At 50.8% G+C, this 13,085-nt stretch overlaps 1 protein-coding gene across 10 annotated transcripts in view; it reads left to right on the top strand.

Moving 5' to 3' along the window:
- The window catches only part of CIT (citron rho-interacting serine/threonine kinase), a 158,038-nt gene extending 146,928 nt beyond the window's left edge, over window positions 1-11,110 (top strand). For 3 of the 10 annotated variants that reach the window (XM_084868241.1, XM_084868247.1, XM_084868243.1), the window contains 8 exons: window positions 836-928; window positions 1,566-1,674; window positions 1,767-1,895; window positions 2,751-2,831; window positions 4,349-4,427; window positions 4,549-4,728; window positions 9,458-9,761; window positions 10,611-11,110. In XM_084868241.1, coding sequence (XP_084724367.1) covers window positions 836-928; window positions 1,566-1,674; window positions 1,767-1,895; window positions 2,751-2,831; window positions 4,349-4,427; window positions 4,549-4,728; window positions 9,458-9,761; window positions 10,611-10,634 — 999 coding nt within the window. In that variant the 3' untranslated portion in view covers window positions 10,635-11,110. Of the gene's footprint in view, window positions 1-835; window positions 929-1,565; window positions 1,675-1,766; window positions 1,896-2,750; window positions 2,832-4,348; window positions 4,428-4,545; window positions 4,729-9,457; window positions 9,762-10,610 lie in introns of all 10 variants that reach the window. The other 7 variants (XM_084868245.1, XM_084868246.1, XM_084868240.1 and 4 more) reach the window with 3 other exon arrangements.
- The last annotated feature ends 1,975 nt before the right edge of the window (window positions 11,111-13,085 follow it).

Raw genomic sequence — 13,085 nt, 5'->3', positions numbered from 1 at the left:
AATTGTTTTTTAAAAAATTATAAGTTAATTTCATCATAATGTTTGAAATATACAAAGAATAATGGAGTATATATGTATATTATAAAATTATGACAACTAATACTGTTGTAAATATCTACATATTCTCTATCCAACCCAAGAAATAGAATATTGCCAATCATTTTCATTTTCCTGTGTATTCCCTCCCTAATCCATCCCATTTCCCTCTGCCCACCCTGCCAGCACCTTCCTTTCAGGACTGATTTGAACAATCAGCTTCTTTTCAGTCTTGGTGAAATGACAAAGATCTAGGTGTAGGAGGTGAAGTAAGAGGGATTCAGCTGTTGTGGAAAAAACAGTTTTCATGTAGAACTCTATATACACAGATTTTAGCTAAGAACTTTTCTTTTTGGGCCAAAATCTTCTCTAAATTCTTATAGCAACATCTACTGCCTTTCCCCTCCCTGGGGGTGTAAGGTGGTCAAAAGGGCCTGTCTCCAGCAGATAACACACACACACACACACACACACACACACACACACACACACACACCCCATGCGTGTGGGGGCAGGTGGGTTTCCTGAGCCTTTCTCTGCATTTCTGTTAAATCAGGGGTTCTCACGCAGGGGTGAGCTGCCCCCGGGATGTTGCACGATGGCTGGAGACATTTTTTGTCAAACTATTGGCATCTAGTAGGCAGGGCCCTGGTGCTAAACATCCCACATGCACAGAAGAGCCCCTCACCAGGAAAGTCACCTGGTCGAGGGCTCAGCAGTGCCGAGGGTGAGCCCTCGCTGTTTTCCCGCAGTCCCTGTACCCACCAGTGACACTGCTTTTTCCTCCGACGCTTTTCAGATTGAGAACGGGCTCTGCATCTGCGCAGCCATGCCCAGCAAAGTCGTCGTTCTCCGCTACAATGAAAACCTCAGCAAGTACTGCATTCGCAAAGTAAGTCCAGGCCTGGTCCGCCTGCTTTGCCCATGCGCCGGCTAGAAAGCATGCTTCCCGGGGAACCAGTGCGTGCCTGTCCCTGCACCTGCCGTCCTCTCGCCCGGTGACCGTGGAGCGAGACCTTCCTTCCTGGAGGAGGCTCCAGGCCGCTGGTGGCTGCAGGTCTCCTCTCTCACTGGCAGAGAATTCAGACAGAGGGCGGCAGTGATGGTGACAATGGTTATATAGGCGACGTAGGTTCAAAATAGAAGCATAGAAGGAAGAAGGAAGCTAAAAGCGTTCCCTCCAGTCACCACTGTTAATAGTTGGTGTATTTTTCCAGGCTTTTCCCTCTGAGAAGAATGTTGTATTTTTAAAGCTTTCTTTTTGAACGCTACCTTTTTATTGAATTGGTGTTTCTGCCCTTTTATTTGGCTAAACTTTGGCCTTATTTTCTTAGATTGGGGTTGCAAAGAATTCAGAGATGGCAAAGGGATGCAGAAAGATTGAATGCTGTGCGTAATCTAAAGCTTGAACAAGTCTGGGGCAGAGGTCCCTCTGCAAGGCTCAGGGAGGCCTGAGGTGGAAATAGAGCTGGAGGCGTGGCTGCCTTGGGTTCAGGACACTCACCTTCTCCTCTTGCCCTCTGTCTCAGGAGATAGAGACTTCAGAGCCCTGCAGCTGTATCCACTTCACCAACTACAGTATCCTCATCGGAACCAATAAATTCTACGAAATTGACATGAAGCAGTACACGCTCGAGGGTAGGTCCCAGTCCTCCAGCCCACACACTGCTCTGGCCTTGCCAGCACCTCCAGCCCCTTCCTGAAGCCCTGCTTCTCGCCTGCCTTTTCAGAATTCCTGGACAAGAACGACCATTCCTTGGCGCCTGCTGTGTTTGCCTCCTCTTCCCACAGTTTCCCTGTCTCGATAATGCAGGTGAACAGTGCAGGGCAGCGGGAGGAGTACCTGCTCTGCTTCCACGGTGAGTCGGGCTGCTGCTCTGGCACCAGCAGACCCAGACTGGTCCCCTGGGCTGCGGGTGTCAGGGGACTCTGGGCAAGGCGGCCCTGCAGGGGTGCAGAGAACTCCTTCCAGCCGTCACAGAGGCTCCTCGGGATCCCCGTCCTGTCCCCACCAGGGTGCTCCCCTGACCCAGCGCCACTCTATTCTGCCCAAAGATCACGCAGTTCTGTCCTCCTCTGTCCGCACTTCTCTCCCTGTCATATTTTTGTCTTTTCTTCCTTCCTTTTTCTTTTCTCTTGATGTTTCTCTTCCTTTTTCTTTACAAATCCCTGGGTCTTTCTTTCTCTTCTTTCCTGTCTTTGGGTCTCTGTTTCTCCCCTTTCCTCTCTGCCTTCCTTTCCCCAACCCTCTTCCCCCTCCCTTTTCTTTTTCTCTCTCTCCCCCTTTCATTTGAACCCTCTCTTTCTTTCTTTCTTTCTTTCTTTCTTTCTTTCTTTCTTTCTGTATATTTTATTGATTTTTTTACAGACAGAAGGGAGAGGGATAGAGAGCCAGAAACATCAATGAGAGAGAAACATCGATCAGCTGCCTCCAGCACACTCCCAACTGGGAATGTGCCTGCAGCCAAGGCACATGCCCTTAACCGGAATCGAACCCAGGACCCCTGAGTCTGCAGGCCAATGCTCTACCCACTGAGCCAAACCAATTAGGGCAAAAAAAACCCTTTTTCTAATAGATCAGGCTTAGCAGGGTCTTTAGGTTTTAACCATCTGGTGAAATCCGGTCAGTGGTCCCTGGGCTCGACGTCTCCTTCTCCCGTCAGTGTGTGCCATTAGCCTTAGCTGTGCTGACGTCCGGCTCTGACTCCTTGCAGAATTTGGGGTGTTCGTGGATTCTTACGGAAGACGTAGCCGCACAGACGATCTCAAGTGGAGTCGCTTACCGTTGGCCTTCGGTGAGTGAGGCAGGCGTGCGGGCTCCTTTCGCCAGTAGCTGGTGTCCCGGGGAAGCATTGTGGGCGCGATGCATTGTGGCCCAAGCACTGTGCTCGTGATTCCATTGGACACCGAGTGCCACATGTAGTCGTCCCCGAGTCAGTGCTCAGGGCAGAGTCTAAGGCTGGATAGAGAATTGCACAGCCAAACCCACCAGCCTTTCGAAGAATTTGTTAGGGTCTCCTGAGAGCAAGCAGACCCTTCCCTGAGTTTATTTAAATCATTTCCAAGGCAGCAGAGTATCCCACGGCACCGCCGAACACCTGTCAGTGTTATCCGTTCTAATTGGGCAAAGCACTCAGGTCCTGGCCATTCTTTTTTAAGTGTAAATTGCCCTGTGATGAGATCTTGTACTAATTTTTAAGCACTTGTCAAATAGTATCTTCTGCTCCTAAGTTCTAAAAGTGGAACTACATACGTGATCACACATACATGCAAACATGTCCTTGCTTGTCCCCGTGAATGTTTCGAATTACCATCACAGCTGACATGCCCTTCAAGGCTTTTTCGTTTATCTGTGTCTGCATATCAAGTTCAGAACTCAGTGACTGAACACAGCTTATTGTCCACGGTGTGTGATTGCCCAGCTCACTCTGTTCCTGTGGTGTCAGCGGGTCACAGTGGCTCACAAACATGGCAGCAGCTGGTGGGAGCCCGGCTGGGCTGGTGGCTGGAGGCCCCAGCTCCTCTCCATGTGGGCCACCGTATCCCCTGGTTAAAGCACGCCACGGAGCCAGCCCAGGTTCAAGGCCAGGAGACTCCTGGGCCTCCTTTCCCCTTTAAGATAGAAAAGGTCATCGTTAGTGTTTCAGTGACCCTGTGATATATGATGTTAAGACCAGAAATACCTAATTACCTATGAACCCGGTAGGTAATTTAATTTTTTCAAAATGCACATAATCAAACATTTTTTATTTTTTATTTTTTTATTTTTTTTAATTTAATATTTTTTATTAAATTATTATCTGTGTACATATTTTAACATTGCCCCCCTCAAACATTTTTTAATGTGTACAGTAAAAGTCTCATCATATTACCAATCTTCCTAACTCTCCATCCCCACTCTCCCAAGAGAAAAAAGTTTTGAGTTTCTTATCTTTCTAGGGCTTTATGCAAATGTAGAGAGGAACTATATTCTTATGTCCTCCTTTTTTATCATTACAGTAGCACACCTGACACATTATTCTGAACCTTGCTTTATGCGCTAAAGAAAACTGCGCACCTCAGCCCCCCTCCCCCCATCTCAGTACTGGAGAGGTTCTTGTTGCATTTTGAGCTGTGCCACCGTGTATGTACCTGATCCCCTTGCATGTACCTTGAGCTGTTCCCATCTTCTGCCCTGAGAACATGGCAGTGAGCACCCTCGAGCAGCCTCCCTGTGCCCGGTGGGATAGCTGGGCCAAGGGTGCACTGCAGGCTGGTTTTCATTTTCTTCCTTTTAACGCTTCCTTCTCACGCTTCCTCTGCGGCGGCCCAGCCTACAGAGAACCCTATCTGTTTGTGACCCACTTCAACTCACTAGAAGTGATTGAGATCCAGGCCCGCTCCTCTCTGGGGTAAGCACGGCCCCGGCTCCGATGGGCTCAGGGTTGGGGTGGGTGTCGGGCCGGGCGCTGGTTTCCGTCCCTGTCTGTCTGCAGCGGCGCTCACGGCACTGCTCTCTCCTGTTCTCAGCAGGACCCCGGCCCGAGCGTACTTGGAAATCCCAAACCCACGCTACCTGGGCCCCGCGATTTCCTCGGGAGCGATCTACCTGGCGTCCTCCTACCAGGATAAGCTGAGGATCATTTGCTGCAAAGGGAACCTCGTGAAGGAGTCTGGCACTGACCACCACCGGGGGCCCTCCACCTCCCGCAGGTACCGTGCCCTCCTCTTCTCGGTCCAGGGGTTCGCACTCTCTGCAGAGCAGAGGAAATCTTGCTAACCTGGCTGGAGGTTCCGGTATTGAAGCACAAGCCACTCGTTTCTTTGAGCTCTGCAGCCTTGACATGACCTTGTCAGGGCAGTGGCAGGAGGCTGTTTAAATGGTCCTCAGCAAAGGCGGGAGGGAACACCCGGCCTTCCTCCGAGGGTGTGTCAGTGGCTCTGTTCCGTGCAGCGTGCATCATGCAGTCATTGCTTTGGCATATGTCCTTCCGGGCTAGCTGGGCGGTCATGGCGGGGTTAGAGGAGAGTAAACCAGATGCATCTCCTCCCTGGTGAAGTCCCAGGGGAGAGACATGCGCTCAGGCGATTCCAGCACAGCCTAGAAGGTGAGGCTGCCATAGGGGCGTTTGAGGTTCCGTAGCACTCAGAGGAGGCTCCCAGCCTGGACTTGGGGGACAGGGGAGATTTCCTGGAAGAAATGAAGTCCTATTTATATGTCCCTCTTTCTTTGTATGTCATGATTTTTTGTTGAAAACAAAGCCTCTCAGATAATAGAATGTGGTGACGGGAAATCTGGTCCCCTCCTTGGGCTTGCTGCTGTTTACTCAGGGACTCTCCCAGACTGATTCTTCTGGCTGCCCCTGAGGTTCCCTGGGAAAGGGCTTTTCCAAAGGGGTAGCGCTGAGCCAGGACAAATAGAAACCAGCCCTGAGGGTCTTTTCCAAGGAGGAACCAGACTGGTCAGCCGGACATTTTTCTAGGGAGCGGCAGTCCGCCGGGCTCCCTCTGCTGACAGCCCCTCTGCTGGCTTCCACAGGTGCTGCTGTCAACACGACTGCAGATCTGGGGGAAAGCCGTGGGAGCGGGTCAACTTACAGTGTCACAAAGCTTTTCTTACTGGAATTCAGCTGTCTTTCCTACATAAATGCTCTTGCAAGCCTCTAGTTAATTTCCAGAGTTCGGAAAGTTGATTTTGACAGTGTTTGTCCGTGTTCTTGCTGCGTTTATGAAGGAACAGGTTTCTCGCTCTGCCCTTCCTTCTCATACAGGTGGCTGCATGCTGTGCAGGCCGCAAACCTTAACATTCAGAGCGCGTTCCGTGTCAGTGTAAGGGAGCATTTCTTCCTTCTTTTCTAAGCCTCACCACATTCCTTCCCGTGACCTTCAGCTTAACGCTCTGCTCCTTTCCCATTGGGTATTGGACTGTTTTCCGTCTGTTGCTGTAGAGTTGACTTTGTGCCTGTGTCATTTTGATATCCTGCAAGCTTAGGAATCTGCCTGTAGGATAAGTTCCTAGAAGCGGCTGTGCGTTTGTGATTTTGATGGATGTTGCTGTGTTTCCCTCCGCGGCGGCGGAAACCTTTTGTCCCACAGCACTATGTGTCCTGCCACAGAGGGCACCAGCTCCAGGTCGATGTGGAGGTATGAGATGTATAAAGTTCAAGTCCTCCGTCCACAGAAAAGGCTGAGATGATTTAACCCAGGGGATATTTAATTGTCTAGGATTTCCATTTCTGGACTGGCTTACAACCCCCCGTGTCTACCAAGAGCTCCGTGGACCCCCTGCCCTGTGCAGACACGAGGCCTGGCTGGGTGCAGAGATGAAGACACTTTCTAATCGGAAGGGACTCGGTTTGGTGGAGGAAACACCTCTGATATTACAAAACACTCAGGTCTTGGGCTCTGTCTTTTGCTGAAATGTAAGAGTCAGTCAGAAGTATTCGGTCAGTGTGGTGTGATCCCAGGACTTGCTGGACAACCAGCAGCTCCTCACTCTTGGCCTGCCCCTGCCTCAAGAATGGCTGCTCAAAGTCCTCCCTTGGGAGTTTTAGATTTTATTTAAGTAGTTTTTATTTAATTTATCTAGGCTTTATTTAAGTAGCTCCTAAGTCATGTCAAGAACAAATCCAAGTACTGTAATTAGATTTTTTCCTCCCTGTCTCACTAATTCAGTGGCCAGGCACCTTCCCTCTGAGACTGTGTGGTGCCTCTGAAGCGAGTTACCTTTTCTGTAGTGGAAAGTGGCCCAGAGCCTGTGAACATGGCAGAAACAATGCTGCTGGCAGGCGTGTGGACAACAGCGTCAGTCTTTGGCTGCCTTGCGGCGTACACGGCCTATAGCTGGAGACTGCTTTGGGCAGGTTAGAATGTAACGTCTGAAATTGGGGGAAGAGTGCTGGCTGTTGTTGTTTTATTGTGTTTTCAGTGGAGAAATACATTATCTGTTCACAAAATACATAGCTCTTGGAAAAGACAAGGCGTACCGACCCGATAAACAAAGCAAACTCCAGCCCTGAGGCACTACGCACATCACGTGAAAGCAACAGTCTGGTCTCCAGGTTGTGAAAACTAGAACTTGAAAGACACTACACAGCTTGGCAAAACTGGACAGCAGTTACGTGAAATGTTTAATAAACTGAATTTCCCCAGCGTGTAAACAACACGACAAGACTAACCCTTGGGCCCGGCGCTCTCAGTCCACATTCGCCGATCACCGCATCGCCCGGGGCTGGTTAGCAGAGCAGGAACTGTAACTCTTTGCAAGAAGCATAAAATTGACGTGACGATCATTGGTTATTATGCACATGGAGATGGAAGATTGCCCACTCGGCCTAGAAGGATGGGTATTTTCTTTGTCCATTAATCTAAGCCGACATCCCCAACGGCCTTCCTTGAGCCATCTTTCTTCCCCTCGGCAGTAACCTCCCTCTCACTTTTTGAAGGGCCCTGTGGACACATTTTGTAATTTCTCATCCATTGCAGACTGGATGTGATTCTCCTAATGGGCTTCCTTTTATTTGTCTGCCATGTCTTAAAGCCAAGTAACTAGAGATGAATGTAAACCTTGGTTTCAAGCTGTTGAAATCGGATTTACTCTGTTCTGTTGCTGCGTGCTCAGCGCAGGGTAGGCTGGCTTTCTGAACACTTGGTACTGGGGTCTTCACAGTCAGCGGTGCACCAGGAAGTAAGAGAATGACATGAAACTGTGCACCATGAACCGACTGCTTATAAAGTGATCTCGCTCACCAACCTCTCTGTGTCACCGTGGAGCAGGAATTGGCAAACGTTCTCTGTGAAGGTCCAGATAGTAAATACTTTGGGCTTTGTGGGCCATATAGTCTCTGTCTCCACTACTCCACTCGGCTTAGTGTGAGAGCAGCCATAGACAGTGCATCTCCAGATGGGCCTGGCTGTGTGCCAATAAAACTTTACTTACACAAGCAGGCATCTGCCTGGGTGTGGCCCTCGGCTTGCTCTAGTCTTTCTCCCCCAGGGATCAGTATCTTTGCTGCTCAGTTGCTTTCAATTCTGAGCATTGACAAAGCAGTTTCTGGTAAAGTTAGACCAATAATTGAAGAAAGAAAATCAACAAATTTGATAAAATTATAAACTGTCCCAAAGGGAAAGATTTAAATTTCAAAGATCACAATAGGCCTTTGGGTAAACCAGATACTTTCGAAGAGATGTCTTTATGATTTACTGCAAAAGCTAGCATCTTTGTAAAGGATGTCATGTAGCATGTTAGCATATAATTAAAAAAAAATTTTTTTCAAGCATATAATTTTGCTGAGAAAGTTACAGCAAAATAAAATCAGTAAGAGATTCATACTTGGTTCAGTTTTAGAATTAGCATGTAATATAGATTTTTAAAATATTAAGGATAAGATAAATTTATTTTCCTGATTTCTCCTTTTACTTTGGAAGATAAAGCCCCAATCAATGAAAATATGTCTCCAAGTGGATTCACTAGAAATGGTCTCCTTGTAGGCGGGTTTGCCTTCTCCCAGCACTAATCATGCTCCGATAACGAGGACCGAATCTGTTTCTGCCCCGGGGGTGGGAGGAATGGATGTGGAGGCCGATTGTCAGTTCTGTTTCTTGCTTTGGCTTCTTCAGAGGTGGAGGGACGTGTGCGCAGAAATCGTCATGAAACACCCCGGCCAGTGAGGGGTACAGGGGGGATTTGTTGTATGAAAAGGCCTCAGTATTTTCTTTCTCTTTTGGGGGTGGGGAGGGGCTCAGTATTCTCACCTGATTGGTTATTAACCGTCACCCTTTGGGGTCAGGAGCATTTTATGAGCAGCTACACTGTTTTATCTGCCTTGTCAGCTTCCTACTTATGGCAGGCCTGATCCCTACACCTCTCACGTCAGCGTTGGGCTGCCTCCTTAGAAAGCCTCCTGGAGGGCGAGGGGACTGGACGCAGCCCAGGAGGGGACAGAATGGCAGCTGACAGGGATGAAACAGGCTTTCTCCAATGGCTCCCTTGCATCGAGGGCCTTTCAGCAGGCTGACCCTCTACGTGCAGTCCTCCGTGCCTCCTGGGCTCAGGAAAAGACAAGTTGAAGGATAGAGGGTGGGGATTGTGACATCAAACTGGCCTGAGCTGAGTCCCAGCCTGCCTGCGTCTGTTCCCTGTCTGTACAATGTGGGGCCTGCTGGCTCCCAGCTGTGCTATTGTGATGGTCTAACGACAGTTAGAGCTGAGCATCAGGCCTGGCACACAGTAGGTGCTCCTAGAGCGGAAGCGCGATTTTCCTTTGTCGTCATCTGTGCTCTCGCTGCCCTCCCTCCCCAAACCGAATAGACAAAGAGCTTGGAAAACTCAGGTGGGCCCTTTTCTCAGGGTCAGTGGTGAGCTGAGACCTGGGGGTTCTCACAGGAGGAGAATGCCTTTTTGGGGTGTGGCTCCTCAGCTCCCTCCCTCTCCTGTTGCCAGCAGCCCCAACAAGCGAGGCCCGCCAACGTACAACGAGCACATCACCAAGCGTGTGGCCTCTAGCCCGGCGCCACCCGAAGGCCCCAGCCACCCGCGAGAGCCAAGCACACCCCACCGCTACCGAGAGGGGCGGACCGAGCTGCGGAGGGACAAGTCTCCTGGCCGCCCCCTGGAGCGGGAGAAGTCCCCGGGCCGCATGCTCAGCACTCGGAGGGAGCGGTCCCCGGGGCGGCCGTTTGAAGACAGCAGCCGGGGCCGGCTGCCTGCGGGAGCCGTGAGGACCCCGCTGTCCCAGGTCAACAAGGTGAGCACCACCCGGAGCCGGAGGAGGGACTGAGGAGCAAGGCCCCCTCCGGCCTCTGTAGTGAGAAGGAAGGCGCACCTGCAGTTCAGGCTGAGACCATGCGGTCAGGAAGGAAAGGTACTGATTTCACAAGCGACTTCCTCAGCAAATGGATAGTGTGTGTGTGTGTGTGTGTGTCCCACAAATGTGACAACGGCCAAACAGGGTCTTTCCCTTCCTCGGAGGCAACAGGCGCTGGCTGTTAGAGCGAGTATGGGTATCAGCAGATGTGTGTGTATTCGCCCTTCTTACACACAAATCACTTACTGCATAATGCGCTCTGTGATTTGCCTTTCCAAGCGCACACACGAATGTGCACATGCATCAGGCAGTGGCTGCCTTCTAGAAGAATTTGAATCTTCCGTCACGGAAGCTGCATTTTCTTCTGATGCCATCGGCAGATCACCTTGCACCCCTGCTGGCCCAGGGAGGAAAGCCTCTAAATGTTTTTATCTTCTTTGCTTCTATGCCCTACTGATAAGATTGCGCGCGCGCGCTTGTGTGTGTGTGTGTGTGTGTGTGTGTGTGTGTGTGTGTGTGTGAGAGAGAGAGAGAGAGAGAGAGAGAGAGAGAGAGAGAGAGAGAGACAGTAAAAATACTCATAGCTTTGGAGACTTTTTAGTGAATTTCAGTCCCTGATGGACCCCACGCTGTGAGGGTTGGCTTTGCTAGTTGGTGCCACCCTGCCCAGCACTCAGCATTACCCGCTGAGGGGGAACCAGGTGCTGCAAACTTCCTGTGTGGATTATGCAAAGAACACGGCAGTTTCTGGCCTCTGGTGGCTAAACCCGCTCCCCCTCTTGCTCCTAGGTCTGGGACCAGTCTTCAGTATAAAGCTCAGTCAGAAACGCCAACTCCTCATCGCAATCTGCAGGAAACACCACACACACCATGGAACTCTGCCGAAGGGGACCCCAGCGCCATCGCTCAGCCACCATGGCACAGCGGGACCCAGACCCACCTCAGCACGGACAGCCCTGCCCACGAGGTGCGGGCGCTGAGGCTCTTGGGAGCTGCCGGCACGTCCTGCAGTCATCCTCTTTGCACTTTGTTACTCTTTCAAGCATTCATAAACTTTTGTACCTAGCTCTAGCCTGTACCAGTTCATCAGAGAAAACCAACCGGGCACTGACTACAACGTGGTTAAACCCCTAATTAATAGCTATTTTAAGATCCTAGGGTCGGTTGTTTCTTTGTTTGTGTGTTTTTTCCAAGTTTTCCCCCTCCTTTTTTTTTTTTTTTTAAGACAACAGAATTCTTACTAGATTTGAATAGCAATGTATTTCCTGTTTAGTCATTTTTAGCTAGATCACACATCCGGTCTTTGCTCCTGGAACGTATTGTAGAAGAGTCCCCGCCAGTTGGCTAACTTCCTGCACTCATAGGCCCACTTTCGTCTTTGCCCTCCCCTGCAGACGCCCCGTTTTACCCAGGGCGACATCTTAGCCAAATGTTTACTGTTCTCATTGCCTTCTATGGCCTTGACGACTACCCTCCACCAGCTGAGAATGTACGAGGTCATCGGCCTCGGCTCGGAGGCAGTGACTTGGGGCCAAGGACCCTCGAGGAGCTTTCCCTCCCCGCCCCTCAGCGTCACCTCCCCGGCCTGCTGTCCCGCTTTCATGTAGCTTTGGCCAGGAAAGCATGCAATAGGTTTGCTCTGAGCCCAGCACCCATGGGCCTCTGGGCCTGGGAGGGACTGGGGGCACCCACCTCCTGTCCGCGATGGCACGCTGTTCCCGGCCTGGGAGGGAGAGACCGTCCGGGAACTCTGCATGGCGGCTCGCTGCATGTGCTGCCCCCGCCCTGACTGCCCCCCTAGGGCTGCTCTGCCAGTGTCCTCGGACCGTACCATTGCTCCCACAAATCGAGACCCTCTGACGACTGGCCAGCTCACTGGCCACATAAGCTGCGGTCTGTAGCACTGAACCAACAAAAACTAAACGCTCAAGCCTTACGACCAGAGAAGGATTTCAGCAAACCACCACCTCACACGGTCACGCTTCCTGCCGGTCCACGTGGATGACTCTTCACACAAAACCCAGCGCGGTTCTACCCACAAAACTGTGACTTCCCCACCGAGCCTTTCCCGAGGGCTAGACTAAGACCAGGGAGAGGCAGCCGCAGCCCCACGCCCCCCTCTGCCGGGTCCCGAAGTCCTCCTCAGGGGCAGTGCGGCCCACCTGTTCCTACCCTCCGGCGACCAGTAAACCCCCGGCAACCGGTACAGAACCAACCGAGAGGCTTTGCAGTTGGCAAGCTAACTAGCGGCCTTATCTCTGCCTTTAATCTCCCACAGGCATCTCTCGCTTCGGGTTCTCTTAGGCACGCCTCCCACCACCCAGGCACATCCTAGGTGGGCCGGCAGGCAGCCCTGCCCCACCGCAGCAGGTGAACATGACCGTGTGCCAACCCAGGTGTCCACAGTCCAGACCCCTTTCCAGACTGCAGCCCGGCCCGCCTCCCGGCTCCTTCCTGCTCGTCTCCCAACCTAAGTGCTTTCTCCTCCGAAACGCCCGACACCCTCCCCTGGTCGCACCCTTGGCCCGTGTCACGCTGTCATGTTCTATGTGTCGCTTTGAGTCTTTGGGGTCATACTGCACCCCGCTCCCGGCCCCCGCCCCCCAGGGCAGATCCGACTGAATGTTTGCTAAAGTTTTGTCTCTTGGTCCACAGCATTGGGAAAGGTCACTGCAAACGAGTCTCTCAGTCTTGGCATTTCATTTAGGATCTCCATGAGAAGCGGGCTGCTAGAGCCCCGGCGTGTATATCGTGTGTCCATGTGTGAAATGCTTCCTGCTCTAGAACTAGCTCAAAAGACTGTACATATTTACAAGAAACTTTATATTCGTAAAAAAAAAAAAAAAAGGAAATTGAATTGGTTTCTACTTTTTTATTGTAAAAGGTGCATTTTTCAACACTTACTTTTGGTTTCCACGGTGGTAGTGGTGGGCAGCCATCTTCACTGGAGGGTGGGCAGCTGCGTGTGACCACCGAGATGCCAGCAGGAAATATTGTAACACAAAATTGCAGTCAAAAGCTTATTAGCATAAATAAGATTCTAGGTCTCCAAAAGTACAGGCTTTTTCTTCATTACCTTTTTTATTCAGAATGAGGAAAGGAACAATTCAAGATCCACCTTGAGAGGAATGAACTTTGCTGTTGAACAATAATGAAATAAAGCAATGATCAAAAATGTTTGCTCTGGTGCAGTGACCTCCTCTTTTATTTCTTGAGCAAGACCATAAAAATCCTAAGTATGGCCAGTGCCGGCATAGGCCTGTT

Source organism: Pipistrellus hanaki, assembly GCF_964339955.1.
Source record: "Pipistrellus hanaki genome assembly, chromosome: 19".
NCBI lineage: Eukaryota > Metazoa > Chordata > Mammalia > Chiroptera > Vespertilionidae > Pipistrellus > Pipistrellus hanaki.
Note: the sequence above shows the minus strand (reverse complement) of the source record. Positions and strands in the feature narration are given on the sequence as shown.